Raw genomic sequence first — 25,211 nt, 5'->3', positions numbered from 1 at the left:
TAAACAACTCAATTTCTTGCAGTGCCATGTACACAGAATATTGTATCACGCTTCTTCTGCACATGTGCATGTCGGAATCCATTTCTTGAATCTTTTACATACGAGACGTTTATCAAAAATATACAATGCTATACCAGAAGAAAGTTGTATTCAACTTTTTGATATTGAGATTGTTGCCATTTAATTATCTAATGTTCTACAGCTTCTGAGAATAGTTGATTCTTATTAAAGGGTCAAAAGTCAACCCAAACATTTGTTTTCAAGAATATGTTCTCTGTAGGCCCACTAGTCGAAACACAACACTCTGATTAATATGCCATTTGTGAGTTAAGTACCAATCCAAGCCATCTAAGTGGGTGTCCATTTTGTTACTTCTGTCGAATGAAAATGACATCACAGATGATTGGGGCTAAGATAACGACCAATCATGGCTCAGCTTCAGAAAATAGGTGCGCAGTGATTGGTTGTTATGGTTATTAAATAATGAATCTGACAAGACATTGACTCAATGAGAAGTTAATGGTTCTTGCTGTATTTTTTTTTAATTCTGCATAAATTCTGCATGCGTTAACAGTTTAGGTGTTCATTGTTGAGGGCAAAGGCAAAGGCAACCAACCTATTGTGTGAGAGCAACTGTGGCCGTCTGACAAGTTTTGTATTTGGTACACCAGGCGTCGGCACACATCAGCACACATTAAATTATATGTTTGCGTGAAGGTATGTTGTGTGTGAACATGCACACACTTCATTTGGATCTGTATGAAATGCACAGTAGAATAAATGCTGGTTGTACTGTATCTCATGCCCAAAGTTTTGCAAAAAAATTTTACTTTTTCAGCTTCTCTGTAAACCTGAGCAGATTAGCGCTGGATGTTTGGATGGATGAATGGTCTGTAAGTAGCATCATACAGAACAAACAGGAAAAAAGACAGATTTGATCAGCATTGTGAATGAGGTTTTTGGGTTTGAGAGGCAGCGTACTCCCTGGACTGACCTTTTAATGACGTGGCTGATACAAACAGTACATTCACATGTACACATTCATTGAGTTCTCACAAAAGTTTGTCTACATAAATTAGATGACACTTTTTGCCTTATCCCACTTTCCATGTCCATAGTGCATAATTCCATCCAATGAGAGTGCTGGAATTACTCAAGGCCTATGCAACTCACAATGTTATGTGGTCCTCAATTCGACTATTTGTGACTCTCTGAATTTCTGAGCATTCCAGCAATTTATGAATACATTTCCTATTCGCACATAGTCTTGTTTCTTTAAATGTGTAGACCTTGTGAATACAGAATTTCAGATTGTGACTTATTTCCTCTTTTTTCTTTTTTTACACTTACTTTTACACTAAGTACTTCCCGAATGTTCTCTTACCTGCCTTTTACCATTGTCGTGCTGTCATCTCTTCCTCTCTTCCATGTTTCCCCAGAGGACACCCATGTTTCCACACCTGATATTAATTGCTTGTGATCGGGACTGCAATTTTATCTCAGGAATTTAGCAATAATTCCTTCTATTTAACACATGAATGTGTCCAATGCTGGCAAAGGAACACGTTGCTACCAAAACTGAAATAGGATCTACTTAAACAGAAAGACTGTTGCCATGGAAAAATGAAGTAACACTGCTCCTTGCAGCTGCTATTTATTAATAAGTAGGATTTTTTAAGGGACAAAAATGCGGAAGCAGCAAAGGTAAACTGATGGAAATGAGAAGGAGGTTGGGATGAGAGGAAGGAGTAACATGGACAGAGTTGGCTTTTAAGGAAGAAGGTAAGGGAGCTATAGAAGAGGCTCATTTGGTGCTGCACTGATGGAGCGAGCCAGATGCTTTCCATGAACAGGATTTGACCCCCCAGCTGGATCATTTTCTGCAGGCACATTACTTCATCTTCTGCCCCCTCCCTCTGTTTTATCATCCCTCCATTCAACACCTCATCTCATAATCTAGCTAAGATAACAGTTTCTGAAGAATTTGCAAACATAGCTAACACTTTGTACCTCTGAATAATTAAAAAATCATGTACTTATGGACTAGTAGTGTTCTTTTTTTAGTCTGTATGATCTCATATGTAATCATTAGTTCAAATATTAGCAAAAAAAAAAGCAACCAGCCCACATCTGCCAATGCATCAAATGAAACTACATTTTACAAATACTATGGATTTGTAACAATGACTGCAAACACCCTGATTTGTTATGTTATGTCAAGTCAAGTCAAATTTATTTATATAGCCCTTAATCACAGGAAAGTCTCAAAGGGCTTCACATATGCACCAGATCATATACACGACATCCCCTGATCTTACCGCCCAGGAGGGCAAGGAAAAACTAAAAAAAAACATCTTGGGAAAAGTGAGAAACCTTGAGAAGGGACCACAGATGGGGGAATCCCCCTTCCAGGATGATCAGGCTGCAATGAATGCAGAGTGGGCAACATTGAACATACATTATAGTACTATAACAAAACAGCAAGATCCAATTCGGTCGTCATCACCTAATTCCCAAGCCTGGGAAAAGGGGGCAGAAAAAGAATAGAAGCGGCAGTAAAGAAGCCAAAACAAACAGTTCAACTAAATGCAGAATCGTACAAATAAGTCTTAAGTCATGTTTTAAACATTTCTACTGAGGTAGTGCTTCTAATATCCGCGGGTAGGGCAAAGCATCGGTGCCCGAATAGAAAACGCTCTAGAGCCTACAAACTTCTTTTTAGCTCTCGGGATCACTAAAAGGCCGGCATTTTGTGACCAAAGGTTTCGGATCGGAACATATGGTATCACTAAGTCGACGAGATAGGAAGGTGCTATGTTATAAAAATATTATGCAAATACTCATACATTTTACAAGTAAATATAGTGTTTTCCTCTATGAAATAAGAATTACTCTACATCTAAAATAAATCTGGTTGCACAAATAAATGCTTCCATTCCTCCAAAAAGATGTATTTATGCATACATCCTCAAAATAAAGATTTTTTTTTAATTCTGCGAAAAGAAAAGACTGTCACATAAAGCAATAACACCTTTGGACAGACTGGTAATATCATAGCCATTATTGATGCGAGAAGCTTTTGATCTTGTTTCTAAGATGCCCTGCCGAAGTGCTTCCAGTATTCTCGATTGACCCTTTGAAACAGGCTTCATAGAGATCCATGGCATGGCTTGATTTGAAGAAAACTGTCCTTAAAAACTACAGTACAGACAAATTCATCTCTGTGCATAAAAACAGTATTGAAACATGTCTTTTGGAATCCTGATGTGGTGGTGAATCTTTTGTGGCATGCATCCACACTTTGTCTTGGGATGTAGGAAGATGAAGCCTTGCCAAACACAGCTGAGGATTCAGTTTGGCTAGCTTTTTTCCATTGCACTACATAAATCAGCAGTGTGCACTGCAACCCAACTCACTCCATCCATCCATCCATCCATCCAATTTCAATACCTCTTGTCCTCATTAGGGTCAGTGAGCTGGAGCTTATCCCGGCTGACTGAGCAAGAGGCGGCATACACACTGTACTGGTCACCAGTCAATTGCAGGGCACATACAGATAACCATTCACACACACATTCACACCTATGGACAATTTAGAGTCTTTATTTGACCTAACATTCATGCGTTTTTCTGGAATCCGAAAGGAATGTGGCGTACTTGGAGGAAACAGATGCACGCACCAGGAGGAAATGCAAACTACCCAATTTGAGACTCAAACCCAGAACCTTACAGCTGTGGGGCAGACTTTTCACTGTGCAGCCCCAATGCACTCCATTCGAAATTAAGTTTCAGTCAACGTATCACCCAGTCAACTGAATATAGTCCCTGTCCTGGCACAACTTTTACTTTGGAATTAGAGCCTGTTTTAAGGACATCGTCTGGCCTAATTTGGCCAAGGCCACCTCTTCGAACCCATCTGTACTGGCTCAGTATGCCAAAAAGGGTTGAGAGTTGATTGTTTGAGCTCAGAGGGTGGGATCAGCCGATGCAGGCCAGGCCAGCCGCACTCTAAGGCCGCTGTTGGATCAATAAACGGAGCGATCAAAGTTGCAATTAACCCACTGCGCTAACACAAACATCTAGGCCAGCAGAAACAAACAAAGCCTTCATGTCACCTAAAGCGTTTATTTTTGCAGATTTCCACCTCAGCCAAGGAGACCTCCAGTGCTTGTCAGCTTCTGTAAGCACTGTTAGAAGAGAGGAATGTGGGGCTTCAGGGATGGCTGACTGCCTTGCTGTGCTCCTGTGCCAGGCCACACGCTTATTGCTTGTGATGGCATGCGGCTGAGAGCTAGCCTATCGCTTGTCAAAGGGCATCATGCCTACATGCTTTTCTCACAGTACTTTGGAAGCACAGCAGTTTATTGAGGTGGCAACAAACGCAATGTGTATACATCCACAGACCGCAATGCACATCTGCACAGTTTCATCTTTAGATACACACATTAATCATCTACATTTCTGGAAGACACTATTTACACTGTTACGACCACTATTCCAAATGTGTTTTTGGATACAGCTGGAAATGCCGGCTATGCTGAAGAAGGGGGAGCAAAAGGTGAACAGTGGGCGGAGTGCCCAGAGAGATATTTGGGGGGATGCTCTGCGGACCTTCTATTCATCCGACCAGCCACTTCGGAAACACTGTCCCGTCTGGTGCAGGCACAGGAAGATTACATTTGGAGTGGTTTCAGGTTTTCAAAAACAAAGGGATGTGTTTTTCCGTTCACTGACGATTCCCCCCAGTGAGATTTTTCTCCTCCTGAGTTGCAAATGTTTTCACCGGGGATGCAAGGAGGGTGTTTCTAATTTCCTCTTCTACAGCACTGTGTCTCTGGTTCTGAATTGCCTTTTTTGTGTGTATGTGTGAGATTAAAAAGTGTTTGGGAAGAATTAGATATCAATGTCAGATAACGTGTGACTGTTTAATTTCTTTTTTCTCTTTCTCTATGTGGACACTGCGTCTGTCCAAGGAGACATTTTGCCTTCTATACTTTTTCCTACTCTGCTGTTATTTGAAAGCAGTATAGGCATGCGATCTGATCATGATACCACAGGTAAAATATCAGACTCTTTTATTTTGTACCAGGGCTATGACATAGAGTAAATTATTTTTAAAAAGTGGTTCATCGGGGTAGTTTGGTAGCTAAACCAATACATATTTGAATTCATCATTCAATAATGTGATTTATATTCAAGAGTACTTTCTTGTTGAAAACGGTTGTAAATGCTAATGCTTAATATACTGTATGTCCTATTGTACCTCTACACAGTGGTAAAAATAAACAAAAGCAGAAGAAAGCTGGCTCGAAACTTGCTAGCAACAACATACAAGGTATAAGCTATTGCAAGTAGTACTTTTTGTAGTCATGTCTCACTTTAAAACATTTCTTACAATGTGGAGAGGGAATCCTTATTTTTGGTGACGTACCCCAAATGTCTCCTGTGGTTGTGTAGATCATCTTCCTATGGCCATATCCTTTGAAAATGTGTATGTTTGTGCTGTGGCTTCCTTTCTGATGGGTTCTCTTCTGTTGGAACCAGATAACTATCCTCACAAAGACTCCAGGCGAAAATGATACACGAGTCAGAGGATATGCTCTCACTCCAGAGCATTGACAGAGGAAGTAAGGGACATTATGTAGGTGGTGCTGGTAGTGGTTGTGGAAGTGGAATAGGAGACTAGTGTTTTGAAGCAGTTCACATGTGGCTGGAGTTGTAACACTATCTGATGGAGTAAAGAAACCATTAGAAATAAAAGTGAGCAAAACTTGCTGCAAAAAAGTTTCAAGCTCTGATGTGATGCCAGGCTTTAGGGTATAGGGAGGGAGAATACTAAAAGAGGGGGGGTAATGCAATTTAATTAACATTAATTAACCCAACAAGTGGACATGCTTCTAAATGTTTTGTTCACATGTCTCCTTTTCAGTTGTATTTATTCATTACAGACCAGCAGATGCTGGTGCTGTGTTCCACAGTCCAGATTGAGTTAGCGGCTGAGTGATTACAGATCAAAGTGGTAGAAGGTCCTGCTTCATTTGAAGGCCTAAAATGACGGGATCAGGGTATAAGTCCTAGGATACGCGATAGTCACCTCTGAAATAGCCTGCAGGCTGTCACTCAAAAGTGACATGCATTCTAACGTTTTGGAGCAGTCAGGAGTTGAACAAATTTCTGTGAGCACCAGTGTGAATTGTTTAACTTGAATATTTGATATTCAGTTATTTTTCAATGGATGGGTATCAACTGGGAAAGATCGGGATTTGAAATCTTCATTATCTGTAGAGGTCACAAAGCGACAAAACATTGCTCAGGTAATGTAACCGCAATAGCTAAGTTTTATATTATACAATGTAATGCTTGAAAAAAAGCATATCCGTACAAGATGATGAATTCCCCCAAAATGGAAATACATTTGTGTGTATGATAAGGTAGAACTACTGCTTTGGAATGAAAGCCCATATCCCCGCTAAGGTAAAGAACACCTGTTATGGTAATCCACAATTGTTGTATTGTTGTTAGCAGCATTGTGGTCACACCAACACTGGGACTACTGTGCCTTCGTTTCAGCAAAGATGCATAGGTTTTGAACATGCAGAAAAAACAAGATCAGCATTTTCCCATTCTTTCACTCCATGACCCGGTTTAAAAAGCAATCGTATTCAAGATCACAAAACAATGATTCCTCATGGATGAACCGCAACAGTGATGATAATAAAAAAAAAGGAATCAGTATTAGCAGATGATCAAAGTCAAGTGACTCGGCCTGGGGTGCAAATAAATGGGATCTGGATGTCCCGAATTGCTTTCACGTTGTGTTTCATAATGCGCCTCACATTTTCAAGAGGAGACAGGTCTGGATTGCGGACAGACCAGTGTAGCACTTACATTCTTCTATTAAGAAGCCTCTGTGTTGTAAAACAGTTTGATCTTGATCACTAACTCTGTCAACTGTATGTGTTTAGGAAAACATTGTGCTTTTTCAAAACGTGGGAACACTTTTTGAAAAAAATTGCTGTATACTGTACACCAGGGGTGCTCAATTCCGGTCCTCAGGTGTGTTGCAGGCAGGGAGAGATGGAAAACAGGCTGTATAGGGGCTCTTGAGGACCGGGATTGAGCACCCTTGCTGTACACTGTACGTTGTCTCTGTACTAGCGATGACAACCTTTCTAAGTGTGATCTTATACCTCTGTTGAAAGTGCACATTTCTCAAGTGGATTGCCATTACACGCCTGCCGCAGAAAACTATTTTACTTAACAGTTACTAATTTGAATTAGCGCCACACTGTAGTGTAGTTTATTTCAGGTACATGTTATGATATCTAACACTGCATATTTTATATTACCGATATATGGCCAACTGGTGTGCTGGTAAGTCATTGTGCTTTGATTGTTTGTGGGACTGTGTCTCTGGGTACCTTTCTTAGGACAAAAGTAAATGATTTTGATGTATTTTATTATTTATTAGAAGTCTGGGTTTAGAGTTTAAGTCTTCAGGAAATTAAAGTAAGTCTGTGTCCTCTGTAGTAATGTTTTTGCAGTTAAGCTCTGGCACGTGTGACTTCATATGGAGTTGATCGGTTTAAAGCTTACTTAATATAGAGTTCCTGATCAAAATGTAAGTGTTTCTGTCAGTTTTTAAAAGTTTTGGCAGTACCAGACACAAGTTCACACTTACAGACACAGACACTGTCCCTTTGTTTTTTTCTTGAATCAATCTGTCATTAGACATATTAGTTACTGAAAAAAATCCCGGCTAACTATTTGCTTGATTGAATTTCACTTTGACATTATGTCATGGGGTATATGTACCATCATCATATTCCATTTGCTTCACAACAGCAGCTTTTTAATGATATGTACTTTTTACCACTTACTAACAGAAGACTAGAATCAAAATTGCTTATTGTGTACCTGAGTCATTTCCAGAGGCAATGTATCTATAATTTATGCAGTTTTATTTCCATATTACCCTGAACCACCGAGGACAGCGTTGTGTAACAGATATTCCACTCAGCAGTTACACTCTTGGCTTTCAGCTTTTTTGTGCCCATTTCTAATTTTAGAATGTTCCTTTAGCATTACTTGGAAATCCTGTCGTTCCATGGGTTTGCCCTGAAATGATTATTCATTTTCCACTATTCTATTATGGATAAAACACCAATTTGTGAGTGGCTCTTGAGTCTAGTTTCATGTGGCAGCTGTGGGCCTCACGCCCTCAGCATCTGATGGAACAAACCGTCGGTCATCCTGGCATCCTTAGTTTCCTGTCCTGACATCGTGCATGCTTTCCCTCTCACAAAAACATAGACAAACCTGACATGCCCATCAGCTCATACTAAAGAGGCATAATAATAATACAGGATAACTTATTCCATTCTTTTGTTTATTGGTTTGTTACCGAGCTATTAAACATAATTGTGGGGAATACCATACTTGACCCTACACAACCTCAACTGAACTGTTGTACCTTAAGTTGAGACACAAAGCCCACACACCTATTCTCCGCTCACTGTGCTAAGTGCAAGCCGCCTTCCTTGTTGTACTTTCACTGTGCATGCAACTGCATGATTACCCTTAACACAAACACTGGATTCAAAAATGTTCCTTTTCCCTACCTCCTGTCCCCTCTATGATTTTATCTTCAGCCTTTGCTCACAACATGTCCACATGAACTTTCCATCTGGAATCAATGCCTGGTCCTGGAGAGAGATCTATATGCCAAGCTTTGACCTTGACCAAAGGACAGATGCACATTTGAGATGGACAACGGAGTAAGATGGACATAGTCAGTCAGGGGAAAGGGATGTTGTCAGTAGTTTGGCCATACTCAATTTAATGATTTATTTGCAATATTCTGACCTCAGCCTATTTCTCTCGTTGGTTCTGTCAGCTCTGTCAGGTCTTTCAGGTTTTGTTGGAAAGTGCATGTTTCCTTCACTGTGCTTATGAGTGAGACACAAGTCAAACATGAGACCACAGTGGATTCATGGAGTTTTCTGAGGTAAACCACAGTGACCTGTTGTTAACAGTAGCTTGGGAAACAGGATGAATGATAGCCAGTCAGCTTTGGGGGCTTCCAAAATTAGGTTCATGACTGTTCAGTTGACATTTTAGCCTATACTCTCCTTAAATTTCATATGGGTTGCTGGATAAGAAATGCGGAGTATTTACATGGTGACATCCTAATGTAATATGCATTTTGCATAGTGACATGTTTGATGCCAAACAACTGTACTTGAAACAATTACTACAGAGGCCTAAACTGCGTTAATCATTTTATTTTCATCATGCTTCTTTGCAGCGTTTGTCTTGATTCACTTTGTTGCCTTTTGCAATTGCTATGAGATACATTTGATTTGGTCGGGGAATCTCCACAGTCTTGAAGCTTGAATGAATCAAAGCATTGGCAAGACACTAACTTGCATTTCGGTTATTCCAATTTGATTTGTTGAACGATATTTCCTCTTTACTTCCCCCTTTTCCTTTTTATTCTTTGCCACAGCCCATCTCGCAAGTTTGTCAGTAGCTGCATGTTCTCATTTTCAGCATCTGTCTAATTGTCCAAGCTCCAACTCTATCTACTCTGTTAATTTCATCTCCCTCTCTCAACATGTGTAACACAAATCTAGATGAAAGTACAATTGGCTTGAAATGGCTTGAAAGTTCTTTGTAAACTACACCTGGTTCATCCCTTTCAAAAACATTCTAATTACAATATCCCCCAGGTATTATATTGTATGCTATTGCTATCGGTAATGTTTTTCATTTATCTGAGTGCAGCTGTACATGTTGAATGAGTTTTACTGACCTGATTATTATGAGCCGTGTGGGCCACTGTGTTCTCTCTCCAGTTGGAGCTGCAGTCATGTTGTGTGTTCCTGCCCAATGAAAGCCTTCCATCCCCAAGCACAATCATCTTTGGCGACATACCTGGTACGGTCCGTAGCTGGTACCACAACCAAGCATCTATGCCAGGAACCCTTGTGGTCTGCCTGCCCCAGATCAGTGTCCTGAGTGCTGGGCACAAGTACATGGAACCGGTGCAGGAGCTCCCTTTTGAGGTCTCCAAGCCCATCCTAGAAGAAGGTAAGTTTTCACAATGTATGCAATGAAATGCATTTTTTGAAAGCATTCGAGTATATCAAATATGCTTTTACTTTAATTCATAACATACTTACTCATAACATACTTTACGTATAACAACTATACATATTAAGAGAGAGCGTTTGAGAGTCTGAATACACCTAGTGGTTTGATATGATTAGGAATTGATTTTAATGAATAATTTCAATGTGTGGAGCTAATAATAGCTTTGAGATCCAACATGGGAATTCATCATCATTATGGACTTTTCATCACTAAGCAAACCTTTGACCGAATACTACTCATTTACCATGACAAAAGACAAACAAACTTAAGTAGACCAGCTTTGAGAGATAGAGATAGATTCTTGGACATGTGGTCTGCACACCTGGCAAAGTTGACATAAGCCCTGACAGTCCAGCAGTGTTTTTTTTTCTTAGAATAACAAAAGTTGGGGGCACCTCACTTTTTTCTTAACTCTGCAGTGACATCAGAATTGGGCATACAGATTCAAACAAAAATCTAGGAGAAAAAAATGACAACAAAAACAGTGACATCAGTAGTGCTGGCAAAATTGCTGGTGAAAGGATGGCAATATATTCCTACCCATAAGAATGTGTCAACCCTCCTTTTCCATTGAATGTAACAGAGTATCTCAGCCGTAGGTTCATTACAAGTGTGTGCTTTGAAATTCACACAAGTGCATAAAATGTTTGCTTTTTATTTCCTGGTACAGACTGCAGTAATCCAGTTGTACAGTAATCCACCAAATGAGCATAATTAGAATAATCTTTATTGGCCAAATAGGTTACATACGAGGAGTTTGTCACCAGTACTTGGTGTTGCTCTACTACTCCAGCAAAAAAACAAAACAAAACAAAACAAAAAAACGCAATACAAAAATCTTAGACACAAATCACAGAAAAGTTAAGTTCGTAACTTTGAAACAAGCATTCCCAAACACTGAAATGTAATTTCAAAGTGTAACAAATCATTCACAGCATCGGTGTACCCTTAAAAATATACTGCATCCATGTACATCAACAATTCTCTCAACTTTAACACTGCAATGAGGAGAAGATTAAAAGTACATCAAGATGATGAAAAATGACTGTATCTGTTAAGGCAGATAAATGTCAACAAATATGACTGATTGGAGGACTGTTTTTGCAACAAATACCGTTAAGTCAATTCACAAATCTTAAGCAGTAATAGTTACAACAGAAGTGTGTATGGTTATGCAAAGTGTCACTACTACAAGGCCCAATGACGTAGCAGTGATAAGTTGTGATACAGTTTTTTTTTTACAAAACACAGTTAATCTGTTTATCTACAATATTACTGTGGCCAAATGTTCATGTTTTCCTGCTTTCTTTGATTCATGCACCCACCAGGTGATGCTTTCCCATGGACAATTAACCTGAGCCAGTTTAGTGTGTACACTCTGCTGGGGCAGCAGCGCAGCCTGAGCCTCCTCAAACCAATGGGATGTACATCCACGCTGGCTGTCACATCACATAAGTCACCAAACAGTTCAGAAGGAAGGCACTCTTTTGTTGTCTGCCTCCATGTTGATCTGCAGCCCATCCAAGTCAAGTGCTCCAACCCTCAGGCAAGTCAGAAATCTCACAAATGCCAGACGTAGCTGGTGACACCTCTTGTTTTATCTTTTTTTTTTTTCATTGAATATTTACATTTTAACTGAAGAAGAAGAAAAGAAGACAAGTCTTCCCCCTGACTAGGGATGAGAGTGTTTACAGTTCACTGAACAATTCATGCATTGCTATTTACGGACGCTTGAAAAGACGGAGAGAGAAAAAGACAGGAAAGAGGTCGGAGGACTGCACGGATGATGTGTGCATGTCACGTTACACATAATCAAGAAGTTTCATTGTCAAAGAAAACCACAACCAGAGTATTAATCCATTCAATGCTGCTGTGCATGTACCACTGACATCAGCCCTTGGATTACAGACAGCTCTGATCCCTCTACGGAGCTGCCCTGTACGGATGCTGCAATAAGCAACTGCTAACACCTGGATGAAGTGCATGAGTTGACCAAAAGGCCTTTAAAAGTTTGGATATTGCCAATTTGAAATTCACAAGTGGCCCTGTCACGATAATTACTATATCTATTTGTCCTCGATGAGAAAAAATGGACATGATAGATTTTTGGGTCATTTACATGCGAGTTTGGTTACATATGTCATCAACATTCACTCGCGCAGCTTCGTTGCCTCTTCTGTCAGCCTCCTTGGCGCTGTGCGAGATGGCACTCACGCCACATAAACACGTAAGAGTTTGTTTGCATGTGACTGTCCCGTTGGTTCACAGGTACATGCAACTCTCTGAGCCATAGCAATGTATAGTAGCGCTAACCACTAATAATGTAGCATTAATCCATTAAAGCCTAAAGCGCCTGGCTCAACAGCTCACCAAAACCTAAGGTCGTCTTTGGAATTACCCTTGAAAACCTGAAGTTTTCCCAGAAATTCAACACGTACAATATAATTAATATCTCAGCCCCTGTAGCAGGCAGAAACATAATTCCAAAAGATTTTGAGACCTTAGACATGTGGCTTGCACACAGGCCCGAGTTTATTCCTCTTTACGGCTTCAATCGAAGATGTAAAAATAAAGTGTCAGTGTAAGAGAAGCACAATTTTTAATTTTAGAAATCGAGTGGTAATTACCATTCTCTATATTGTTACAACGAGGTTGATATTGTCATTGTTTACAAACATATATCTTAACCATTTATCACAATTGACTGGTTCTACTGGTTCAAAGTCCACAAGCGCATCGTCTATATCACTGCCGTTACTCATTTCAAAGCTCCCGCGATCGATGGCGTTCGCCATTATGACTCGAAAGAATTCCAGAACATCCTCTGCGGGCTCAGGACACTGTCACGTGTATATTCTGATGCATTTCATTGGTTGAGAGAACAAAAATTGGATAAAAAAAAGAAAATGACATATATACTCTCCAGGCTTTAAGGGTAGAAAGATACAACAGCGCTCGCTCCAGGCTTTAAGGATAGAAAGACGGTTATGCACTCCCATCCTTAATGGGTTAATTCTAGCGGTGCATTGACTAACAAGTAGCTTCTATGGGGCCATTTTTGTAGTATTTCATGGCTTGTTTATGCAGTATTGGTTGTGTGAGCATTCATTATGCCCACCAAGTAATTAAAGGGATTGGTGACTGGCAGGTATCCATTTGCTAATGCTAGAATTGACAGAGAGTCCAGCGGCTTTTATTTAATCAATACAGTACTAAGATTAAATCAGATGGAAAACAACCATTGTTCTGACAAGGTACCAAGTTTTCATTGCAAAATCTCATGGGTAAACAGCAAACAAAAATATTTTAAAAAGTATGAATACTGTACTGAAATAATGAACTTGTCTTCTCTCAGTTTAGTCACAAATGTACTTAAATGCACTTCAAAAGGATGTACTTGAATTATTTTTACTCTAATATCATCACTAAATCAGTAGCATTAAAAAACAAAAAACAATAAAAACAATAACAGTACTATTGTTTATCGTGATAGTTTCTGTTAAAATATATCGTCCCTGAAAAATTGCTCATGACAGGCCCATTCACAATTTTAAGCTTTGTGAATATTATAACTTCTTTAAATGTGGCTTGCAATGTTATTCTTATAATGATAAATAATAACTAATTGTAAAAAATATAATATCAAAATAAAAATAAAAAAAAACATCTCAACGTCTCTTCTGTTAGTGTATGTGTAGCATGATTGGAGACAGTGGGAGGGGAAATGCTCTGATACTAACACACCGATACCATTTAACAGTCTGACATGTAACTAACCAGGCAGGGGAATTATGAGCCCCGTCAGCTGTGCCGAGATATTTTAAGGAAAACACACAGAGTGTAATCACAACATCGCTTCAAGCCAATGACGCATTGTTTACATCTGCCAGCGTCGACATGTTAATGGGATTTAGCGATTTAGCACTTATGTTTCCAAAAGTACAGTGGGTGAAAACATGAAAATTGTGTCGGTTACTGCACCAAAAGCAAACTATATTGCTCCCGAGTCACGTAAAAGAACTTTGAATTACTCCCCTCCCGTGTTGACCCCCCCCCCCCCCCCCCCCCCAAAAAAAAACAAAAAAAACAAAAAAAACAAACAAAAGCATGACACGGCAGATGAACTGCGTGTATTTAATCGGGCCACAAACCCTCAAATCAAATCTTAGTGGTTTGGTAACTTCCCTAGCTTTGAACAAAGAGTGGTGCACTACGTTTTTCCTTCAAGTGTAAGAAAAAGAAGGATATGAAATCCTTTCGCGAGTCAGTCAGGGTTGTGGAGGTAGGGTGCAAGTACTGCAGACCACAGAACCGTCACTTTGCATCATAGACCACTTCAAGACCATCCACACCCAACATCCCCTGGACACTGTGGGGTCGTTGAGCAAGACACCGATACCCCGAGCTACTCCTTGGGTATCTTCTTCTTCTTCATTATCATCATCATCATCATCATTATAGTCATCATCTTCTTCTTCATCTTCATCTTCTTCATTTTCATCTTCTTCTTCATGATAGCGAAAGTGTTGAGATGACTGAATAAAATATGAAGACATGATATGTACAATATGTGAATTGGATATAGGTAAATGGTCAAATGTTCATGGTAGCGCTAGAGATTAGAGTCAAGACTTTGCTCCGAACAGTGGTAATTTATTGACCATGGCAGTCACTCTCTATTCTGGAGGTCTTATGTTCAGTTTGATTTACTGGCCTCCGACTCCGTGAATGGTGCCTGGTGTAAAGTCTCTGCTGCCTGAGGCACAGTCCACTTGCTTGGGTATGGCTGACAGCTGTTGGCTCTGTCCCTTCATGGCTGCTGGACTAACGTTAGTAGGTCTTCCTAGACATGTTTGAAATAACCCAGCTGTAATGAATTGCGCTGATTTCCATTTATTTATAGAAAGAATTCCCTCTAATGTATGTGCTAACAGGCTTGCATGTGTGGGCGAATGAGCAGCTGAGAAAAATAAAATTGTGTTTGGAGTTGTTTAAAGTTGTTTTGCGTGTTCTCATACAGTATATCTGTGCACCTTCTACTTTCGAACGATCAGCGGTAGTCGGGATAGGGTGAAGTTTTAGAGGGGTTTGGTTGGCTTCGGAAGCGAAACATTTGAAATCCACAACTGAGCTCATGGTGAAAGAGTGTCGCTTTCTTAGAACTCCCTCTTGTCTAAATACGTCTTAGCTGAATGCATGAATAGCCGAAAGCATCACATCACGTCCCCCTGCTTTCCCCTGTCATGTTTTCCACTCATGTTTTTGGCTTTGTTGTTGTTAAAAGTTAGGGCCTCGAGTGAGCACATGATAAATTGCTCTGAACACTTTGACGCCAAGCCTTCAGTTTTTCCTTACTGTGGTGAGTTCTTTTTAAGGGGAAATTGATGAGACAACAGAAGTTTCCTCTGTGGATAATTCTTTGGGATTTTTGTTGTTATAGATAAAGAACAAAATCTGAATAGTAAGGCACATGTGTTAGCATGCGGTGCCTTTCAAATGAGTGCACATTCAAAATAAACACTTTTTTTCAACAGAGTTTCAAGTCAGACAAAATCAATCAATGCTCAAGTTCAAGGAAGTATGGGAATGGATTGTGGTCCATCTCTGGCTACTCATCTCTTTACTCTGTCTCTTCAAGCTGGAGTAAGATTTAGTGTCACGCAACTACCAAACTGTCAAGCCAAATCAGTGGTAATGACCTCAACTACACGAGAACTCCCTAAAGCAGCTGTTGGAGTGAAATTGTGGCCAAAACGCATTCAAATCTGCTTTCAAATGCTAAGATGTGCTGTATGGTTCGAAGGATTGGCTTTTAATTCATTCAACTAAAACAGTGGTCAGCGTTTACTGAATGCATATCCAGCTTTGTTGTCATTGTCAACTTTTACTTGCGAAGATGCTGGGAATTTTATGCACCAAGCGGCCCTTCGAGAATAATGTGTATCGTGTAAGATTATACTGTATACAGATACTGTATGTAAGGGCAAATTACAACTTTCGTAAGACTCAGTACACCGAGGGGTTGACAGGTATGCCAAGGCAACAGTAAAAAACATGTATTAATCAGCATTCTACTCAAACCATGTCATTTTTTTAACCACACAGTGGGAATTACAGTAAACCCCCACTTATTTGCGGTTTGCTATTAAACAAAATATCAGCTATCATCTGAAAAACTCCCTCGTCTATTCACAGCTCTCTGCATATTTTTGTGCTCTTATATGTAACACCCTGAAAATTCTGCAATCAGAGTTCATGGTGTATTTACGGTTTAAACCAGGAGTCTCACTTTTGTTGCGGGCCACATCGTTGTTATGGTTTCCTTTGGGGGGCTGTTATGACTGTGAACCCCTGTAAACTCATTTAGAAATCAGAGGCCAATAAAAAATGTTTGTTCAAATATCACATTTGTTCTTTTAGCCAAAAAGTTGAAGTCAATGCACATAATTTACTTTCGTGGGCCACATAAAATGACTGTTGGTGGGCCGGATTTCGCCCCTGGGCCCGAATTTTGACACCTGTAGTTTAAACTACTAATATAGGCAATTCTAAAAAAAACTTTTGAAGTGTTGTACGTTACTCGTAATTTTCCGCTATTCGCAGTGAGGCTCAGTCATGATCACATCAAAGAGCAAGGGTTTACATATTTGATTCATGTTATTTCGAAACCTGTTTTCAGGTTGTTGTTGTTTTTTTTCTTACGGATTTGGTCACTTTCAGGTGCAGCTGTTGTACAAGCTCCTTCTCAGCTGGACGTCTACATGGGCTCGTCTGCACAAGCATGGCATCCTACGTCAGTCTGCCAGTATCCCAGACCCCCCCGCTGGTGCTGCTCCATCCTCTTCAGTGCACAGCAGTGCTGGTACAGCTCTGCCTGATACGAGCACCTATAGCCCATCTGCTGATGTGGGATCCCCTACTGAGGTTTGTTTTACAGTTCAAGTGTTAATAAGTGTTGATACTCTGTTAAGATGTTAGAAATGCACCTGTCAACTTGCAACTTTGTCCCACAATTAGTTATTGTAAGGACCTAATTTGTCTTGCATATGTGTTGCTCCCAACAATGATGAGAAGAATGTAAAATTAATTTAAGTTAAAAAAAAAAACTCAGTTAAGTTTTTCACAAACAAAAGTCTACATTTTCAAGGCTGTCTTGTTATTTTATTTTCTTGGAGAAATGAAGCTGAATTGTTAAGGCATTATGTATGGTGAGGAATTTTAAGGAAATCACTATAGTTCTTGCTGTCTCTTTGTCACATTGTCTCAATATTTTGGCCTCTTTTTTTTTCACTTTCACTGTGAATACTTCCTGCCAAATTGCAACCATGCTATGCGTGATTCATTTGCACATGATATTTAAGAATGGGGTATTTTCATATTTATGCTGTTGATTTGTCATTTAACCACTCAGTTTTTTCGTTTTGAATGGTTGTGGTTGGGTTCCAGATAAAGATCTGATTTACAATGGAGCAGGTTTTTGGGTAATATTGAGTTGAAAGAAAAAGTATGTGAACCCTTAACTGGATTTCTGCATAAATTGGAAGAAAAATGTGAAATGTCTTCATCTAAGTCACAATAGCTCCATCCATCCATCCATCCATTATTTGAGCTGCTTATCCTCACGAGGATCGTGGTCGTACTGGAACCTGTCCCAGCTGCCTTTGGGCAGTACACAGGGTACACTCTGAAACTGGTTGACCGGCACAATAGATGGATACAGTTTTCTTAAACTAACACCGCACAAGCAATTCTATTTTCTCATGTTTTTAAACACGATGTATGGTCACAGCACTGGATGGGGAAAAAGTATGTATTTCCTGTAGTTGCCAATCAGATGAGCATTCTTGTGAAGAATTTTCTTTCACTTCATCAATATTCCTGGGATGTCTGGTGTGAATAGCTACCGTGATGTTTCCACAGCATCTAAATCAGGTTGAAGTCAGGTTTAGGTCTAGATGTGCATACTTGTACACACATGAATAGTATCTAATAAATGAGAGAAAGAAAACAATCACACTTATAACAAGCGTCCGAGTGCTTCTACTATTCAAATGTAAATAAACCAACATATATAGACGTTTACAAGTTGTTTTATATACCACATTTCCGGTCTATATTGCTTCTATTAGCAGGTTGCTAACGGCTACACACTCTACAAGTTAGCTAACAACGACTGACAACCGAGTGTAAACAGGAGCAAAAACGAGCATATAAAAGTATGAACACGAATATTTTCCAACTGATTACAGCTAGAAAATGTCCTTTCAATATCAATCCAGCATATATGTGTACTGATTTGGTGGTAATAAATGACTATCACAGTTTTTACCGAAATAGTAATGGTGGCAGCAATGAGCATCGTTTGCGCCCTGGCCGAAGGAAAATGTGTGCATGGTAATAAAATTTCATATCGGAATTCTGGTGGCCAATAATCATTAGATGTCATTATTATCACAATAGCAATAAAATAAATACAAACAAAACAGATCACAGATACATTTCCCACAAGCTTTACACCAAGGTTTATTTTTTATGTGTATTTTGACATGTGAAAAGCAACAGTAATAGTAACTGCCTGAAATTGCTTCACAGTTTATCGGTAAACCCGTAAACCATTTCATCCCTGGTGCATCGTGTGAGTTTTGTGAGAGGTGAAAAAGGCAGCTCCATTAAAAATGATTGTCTAGATGAGTGTTTGTGTTGTTAAGATGTGGCAACCAGCCAGTCATGTTAATGACTACTCTTTGACCACATTGGACCTGTCAGAAATGCGTGGCCCTCCGGGATCATAGAAACAACGTTTTGACATTTGAGAGGCAATAAAGTGAGTCAGTATTCATGGTATTTGCATACCATATGCCTATCTGCATCTGTTTCTGCGTTAATTTTACAGCCATCAACATTTGTTTATCCTTGCATCATTTGTGGAACCAGTGGCAAAGCAACAGTTTAGTCAGGGAAGGGCTTTGTGTGTGTGTCTGTAACACAGCCTTAGAGTCCCCTGACAACCCACTTGTAACTGTTTACTTAAGTACAAACATTGGTAGAAGTGTTTAGTCCTGTGGAAGGTTGATGATTAAGCAAGAATGTAGGAGCTGTTTTGATAAGTCTCAGCAGTAGTGGCAGCACACTCTCCCCAAGAAGCACACCCCATGACCTCCTCCTACTCCCTTTTTTTTTTCACCCATTACCAATGAAGTCATTCAATAAATGACAATTTTATACTGTCCTTCATGAAAAGATTATTTTTCAATTGGACTTGTATCTTTATCCATTTTTAAATATAGTTTCTCAAATTGATTAATTACTAACTGTAGAAGAAATCACTTTTCTTAATATTCTGTCATAAACTTAAGGGTCATATTTTCCATTTATTGTTTCATTTTTCCGCAGACTTTGAATAAACCCTGACCACAGAACAGTAATCTTCCATTTCACAAAGTCACTCATGGTGCAAAACCCCCAGCCCGCCACACCCACCCCACATCTTATTCTGCCAACAGCAAAGCGCTGCCCTCCACCCACCTAACACAACACACTAGCATGCCATGAAGTGATCAAGTTGCCAAATTTGCTCATTTAGCTTTGTGGAGATGCAGCAAGTTACATTCTGAGGTCATGAAGTTAATGTCAATAATGCACAGAATCCAAAATCCTTTTCCATTAATGCTTTCGTTCTCTCCTGCTATCATCTCAATTTGTTCACTTTTTTCATCCCATGATTCTTTTTTTTTCACTTCACCTATAACAACCAGTTTGAGTCATCCCAGTCTTTTTTTTGCCCCCTTCACAGGACTGATTCAGACATCTCAGCATCCTTCTTATCGTTGATCTGTGTGTGGCCTTTTACACCAAATACTACACCATCCGCTTCAATAGACTAATCTCCACTGGCATCTCCCACATCCCCTTAAACTGGATTAAATCCTACCTTTCTGGCCTCACTCAGTTCATTCAATTTAAACCATTCGACTCCCAGCCTCCCCCACTCAACATGGGTGACCCCTCCTCTTCGTCACATATCTTCATTACCATCTTCAAAATCTTTCGCAAATACATCCACTTTCACTGCTATGCGGTTGACACCTTGTCCTACCTCTCCAGCAAATCCTCTTATCTCCAGACTATCTCACTGAACTCAAATTGTGATTCAGTGCATTCTTTTTTAAACCCATTTTTCTTCTGTCCAGGTTAAGAGAGTGGGTGTAATCCTTGACAGCAATCTATCATTTCAAGCTCATATAGATGATATCACAAAGTCTGCATATTTCCCATCCGCAGTAAAAATGTTCACTGTCATGTCGACAATTATTGAGTTTTCATCACTTTGGTCTTGCTCACAAATCCCTTCATAAATTCTAACTGGTTCAGAATTTAGCTGAGTCATAAAAAGAACCCCCCTCCTTCCATCACATCACCACATCTCTAAAGCTCTTCCACTGATTTCCAGTTAAATGTCAACTACATTTCAAAATCATTTTGCTTACTTTCAAGGGCATCCATAACTTGACCGCTCTGCCTCACATACATGTTCAATGTTATACAAATGTCCACCACCTCTTATACACTCTGAGTCACATCCTCATCTCCAACTCAATGTGCCGCCTGCTCGCCTCAAATCTTGTGGGAGCAGAGCATTCAGTCACTTTGCAACCCTTCTCTGAACCTAATACCACCTGACCTGTGCGATACAGACTCTGTTCAAAGCCAAACACAAACGTTTCCTCTTTAGCGTTTCAAACTGGCCCGCGTCTAATCTTGTTTTTTCTTTACATTCATGTTTCTCAGATATTTTCAACTTAATTTTACTGTTTAATTGTGTGATATCCTTGTGTGCCTTGAAAGGTGCATTTAAAAAAACTTTCATTATTATCCTGCATCCCACCCCCTGACTGTCTGTCCTTCCCTCTTTCAATCTCTGACACTTCACAGCCTGCTGTTGTCTGCCAGTGTTTGGAACTTTCTGATGAGCAAAGGCAAACTCTACAGAAAAAATAAACTTGGATCCTCAGTCCTTGTATAGCCCAAAGGCCCCAAAATTAAACTGTATACTACTTTGGAAGGTGTGGGAAAAAGAGGATATGTGTGTTTATCTGGGGCCCCAACTTGGCAGTTAAGGAATGTGAAGGAACCCGCCTCACCTCATGTTTTCTTTATCACCTTGATGAGTGGAGCAGGAGTAATTTTAGTTAAACAGATTAAACATGAACCAAATGGGGTTTTATTATGTCTTTCTTTTTTGTCTTATCTAATCTACCTCTCCATTATCTGTGTAGTAAGGAAGGAAACCCCACAATGGTCACAAAACAACTTGAAATTTACAAGGCTAGGCAATTTCCTAGTTCTATGTGTTGATATCGCTATGACAATTTGATTCCTCTTTAGGGTTGAAGAAATCTTTGACTTTTCAACGTAATCAAAGGCGCTTTAAAGATATTTAAAACACCATTATGTAAAGATGGATAGGCCTATATAAAATAAAAAAAAATGAATAAGATGATTTTGAGGAGTGATTTAAAGGGGAAGTCAACCCCAAAAACATATTTGCAATTAGTTTTATGCGCCTTCACTGGCATGGCATTCTGGTTGATATTGCGTTTGTGGAATGTGAGTTAATTCACACTTTCAGTCGACAGAAGTGACAAAATAGCCGTCCCCTGAGATGGCTAAAAACAGGTGGATTTTGCTGCTTAACTCGTATTCCACAAACTCAATGTAAAGGCCTTGCTAGTCGAGGAAGCAAGCTTATTCCAACAGTTAAACATTCATTAAAAAAAAAAAAAAACTCCACAGATTCCAGGTGTGCAGTGAAGTTGCCTATGTTGTGAAACTGCAACAAAAAACAGAAAATACAATCAATATATGCACTACATACAAATGCATTTTCATAGACACTAACAAAACTACTCTATGCTAATGATTAGTAATTGATTAGTAATTGTGATTAGCATTAGCGATAGCGATTAGTATTTTCAGTCAACCAACATCATCTACAATTCGGCTGGTGTATACATTTTGCATGCTCATGTAACTGCACAAAACTGCTCATCACCAAATGAAAACCATACCTACAATGAAGCATACTGGTGGCAGCGTCATGCTGTTTGGACTGGTTTTCCTCATATGGCTTCAGCTGGAACCTTAATCAAGATGGAGGGAATTGTGAAGAGTTCCAAAAAGCAAGTCAGTGTTAACACAAAGCCTCCAGGCTTCTGCTAGAAAGAAAAAAAGGTCAATAAAAGCCTACTACAATATCTGAACTTTATTTGTGATTAATAAGAGAGACTTTAAATGGTGGCAGGTGTGTGCTCACTCCCATTTAACAGGAATTTCAATACGATTCGTTAATTCTGATCAAAGCCACATCCCGAGTGATAAAAGGGTGCGCAGACTTGTGCAGCCACGCAATTGCATTTTTTCATTCATTCATTCATTATCCATACCGCTTATCCTCACAAGGGTCGCGGGCGTGCTGGAGCCTATCCCAGCTGTCTTTGGGCAGTAGGCGGGGGACACCCTGAATTGGTTGCCAGCCAATCGCAGGGCACACAGAGACAAACATCCGCACTCACAATCACACCCAGGGGCAATTTAGACAGTCCAATCAACTTACCATGCATGTTTTTGGAATGTGGGAGGAAACCGGAGTACCCGGAGGAAACCCACGCAGGCACGGGGAGAACATGCAAACTCCACACAGGGTGGCCGGAGCCGGGATCGAACCCACGACCTCTGAACTGTGAGGCAGACTTGCTAACCAGTCGACCACCGTGCCGTCCGCATTTTTTCATTATTTTTTTTATTTTTACTTCACCTCTCAAAGTGTTCACTTCTTTTAATTGATTTGTACAGGTCACAATAGTGGAAAAAGTTTGATTCATCTTGGTCTCATTTAAAAAACAAAACAAAAAGAAAACCATAATTTGAACAGGGGTGTCAAGACTTTTTACGTCCACTGTTTCTGTCCACCCACCCATCCATCCATCATCCGTCTTTTTTGAAAGGTTTGCTTCTTTTGGTCAACTTTCTTTTCGTTGTACGTGGAGGTGGATAGAAGGTGGGCAAGTGTGGCAAAGCGTATTGGCATCCGCTAAGTGCTGAATCTGATGGTCACAATAGCTTGGGAGAGTAGCAAGGAGGGCCAGGTCTGAAGTAAGGATGACATCTTGGGCGCCTACATTTGCCTGTTAGGCAAACTGCAGGGTGTATTGACCCTGTCGTCTGAGGTAGGGTAGCAGAACTCTTTTTAGGGTCTTCTTTTGAGGTCTAAGCTCAGGGCCACAGGTCTGCAGTCCTCTGTCTCTTGGGGACTGAGATGAGACATGATGCCTTCCATAGGGTTGGAACCTTCCCCAGATGCAGACTCATGTTGAAAACATGCTGGAAGGGCTCCCCCAGCTCAGCAGCTCACGCCTTCAGCATTCTTGGACACACTTTGTATGGGCCTGCTGCTGCCTTGCCAGGGTGGAGACAGCTTGCTCACCGCTGACTTGATGTCTGAGATGGTCGGGGAGGGGGAGGCCGTTGCAGTGTCAGTGTCCTCCCTCTGATTTATGCGGGTGGGTGTTGAGGAGGTAGAGGTTGATGTTGTGTCACACCAAATGAGTTGCATTCCACCGCTGTCGAAAAAAAAATGGTGCTTATGGGGCCACGAAAATCACTGTACCATACTGTTGGTGACCCTTGGGTCGTTCTATTATGTTATTTCATCTTTAATGTTGCATACATTCTTTTATTGTTCTTTTGACTGCTCAGCTTAATTTAATTTAAAGTAGGGGTTTACATGCTTTCAAAATGTCATTTTCCACACAGGACATTTTAGGAAAATGACATTAAGTATACAGTAACTGCCTCATGCTCTAGTCACACGCTACACCGTAAACAAATACCACAAAGCTCAGCCTCTGGCTCGTGGACTCCATGGCTAGTGACATGCTCTTGAATGTTAAACTTGTTAACTCTTTATAAACAACATCACACACTTTTTATGTTGCTCTTGTGTGCATTTCTCAAAATATTTAAGTACCTTTAGTTATATATTATCCAATATTAACAAAAATATCGTCGCTGTCCACCGGAAACCTTTTATGTCCAAATATGGTCAAATTCTTTTTTTTCACTAATCGATTCTAATGGTCCGTACCTACTTCGGCTGTCATTTTTACACAATTTTAGCCATTTTAAAGCGGTGAAAATATCATTTACAATATTTAGTATTATGTTACTGTATTTTTGTTTTTTGAGAATCTTAAATTTTTTTCAGATTTTACTATGAGCATTTTCCCCGTATTTATTTTCCTGTTTACACAAAAGTTAAGCACTTAGTTCACTATAGTTTGCAATCTGTTCCCTTACTGTGTCGAACCGTGACCTAGAAACGAGAAATGTACTTCTAGACCCATAATTTTAAGGCATTTCAACCATCACAAAGATTTGTAAAAACACTGGGTTCTTTTTTTTTTGTTGTTGGGTGTCCAATGTTACAGCATAACAACTCTTCACTACACTGTGGTCAGTCCCATACTGCCAGCGGCCAGCTCCTACTTGGACTCTTGACATTACAGTGTAATCCCACTGACTGGCTAGAACTGTAAACTAAACAGTTGTAACCGCACACACACACACACGTACACTCGCCGAGGGATATGTTTTGACTCCAGCTCAGCAATAATTAGTCCCCAAATGGCAGTTGACATTATATCTTATGAGACGGACTGAGGACCATTACTGCGGGGCTCATGTTACTCGCTGCCAGTCGTTGTTATTACATAGGCACACTGACACACAACAACCGTGTTTCTCTCCATGGAAACGTATAATAACAGTGCTTTGACATTGGATTGGAACAAATTTCACTTATAAAAAAGATTATTAAGTGAAAACTGTGTGTCTTAGGATATACTGTAATTCATTGGCATCATATAAATTCATGCTGTTGATGGGCCGGATGGTGTTGATGGATTTTATGTAATGTTATCTGTAATTTATATGCCCTATAATAATAACAATAATAATAATAATAATAATGATAATAATAATGATGATGATGATAATAA

General features: G+C 39.8%; 1 protein-coding gene across 4 annotated transcripts in view; it reads left to right on the top strand.

Moving 5' to 3' along the window:
- The window catches only part of vps13b (vacuolar protein sorting 13 homolog B), a 333,295-nt gene that overhangs the window by 146,807 nt on the left and 161,277 nt on the right, over positions 1-25,211 (top strand). For all 4 annotated transcript variants that reach the window (XM_086037277.1, XM_086037279.1, XM_086037278.1 and 1 more), the window contains 3 exons: positions 9,858-10,092; positions 11,484-11,701; positions 16,876-17,079. In XM_086037277.1, the coding sequence (XP_085893403.1) occupies positions 9,858-10,092; positions 11,484-11,701; positions 16,876-17,079 (657 nt within the window). The remainder of the gene's footprint in view (positions 1-9,857; positions 10,093-11,483; positions 11,702-16,875; positions 17,080-25,211) is intronic.

This window comes from Filicampus tigris, chromosome 8 (genome assembly GCF_054856515.1).
Source record: "Filicampus tigris isolate MCC_2025a chromosome 8, RoL_Ftig_1.0, whole genome shotgun sequence".
Lineage (NCBI taxonomy): Eukaryota > Metazoa > Chordata > Actinopteri > Syngnathiformes > Syngnathidae > Filicampus > Filicampus tigris.
The sequence above is the reverse complement of the archived record's forward strand: the minus strand, read 5'-3'. Positions and strand labels throughout refer to the sequence as shown.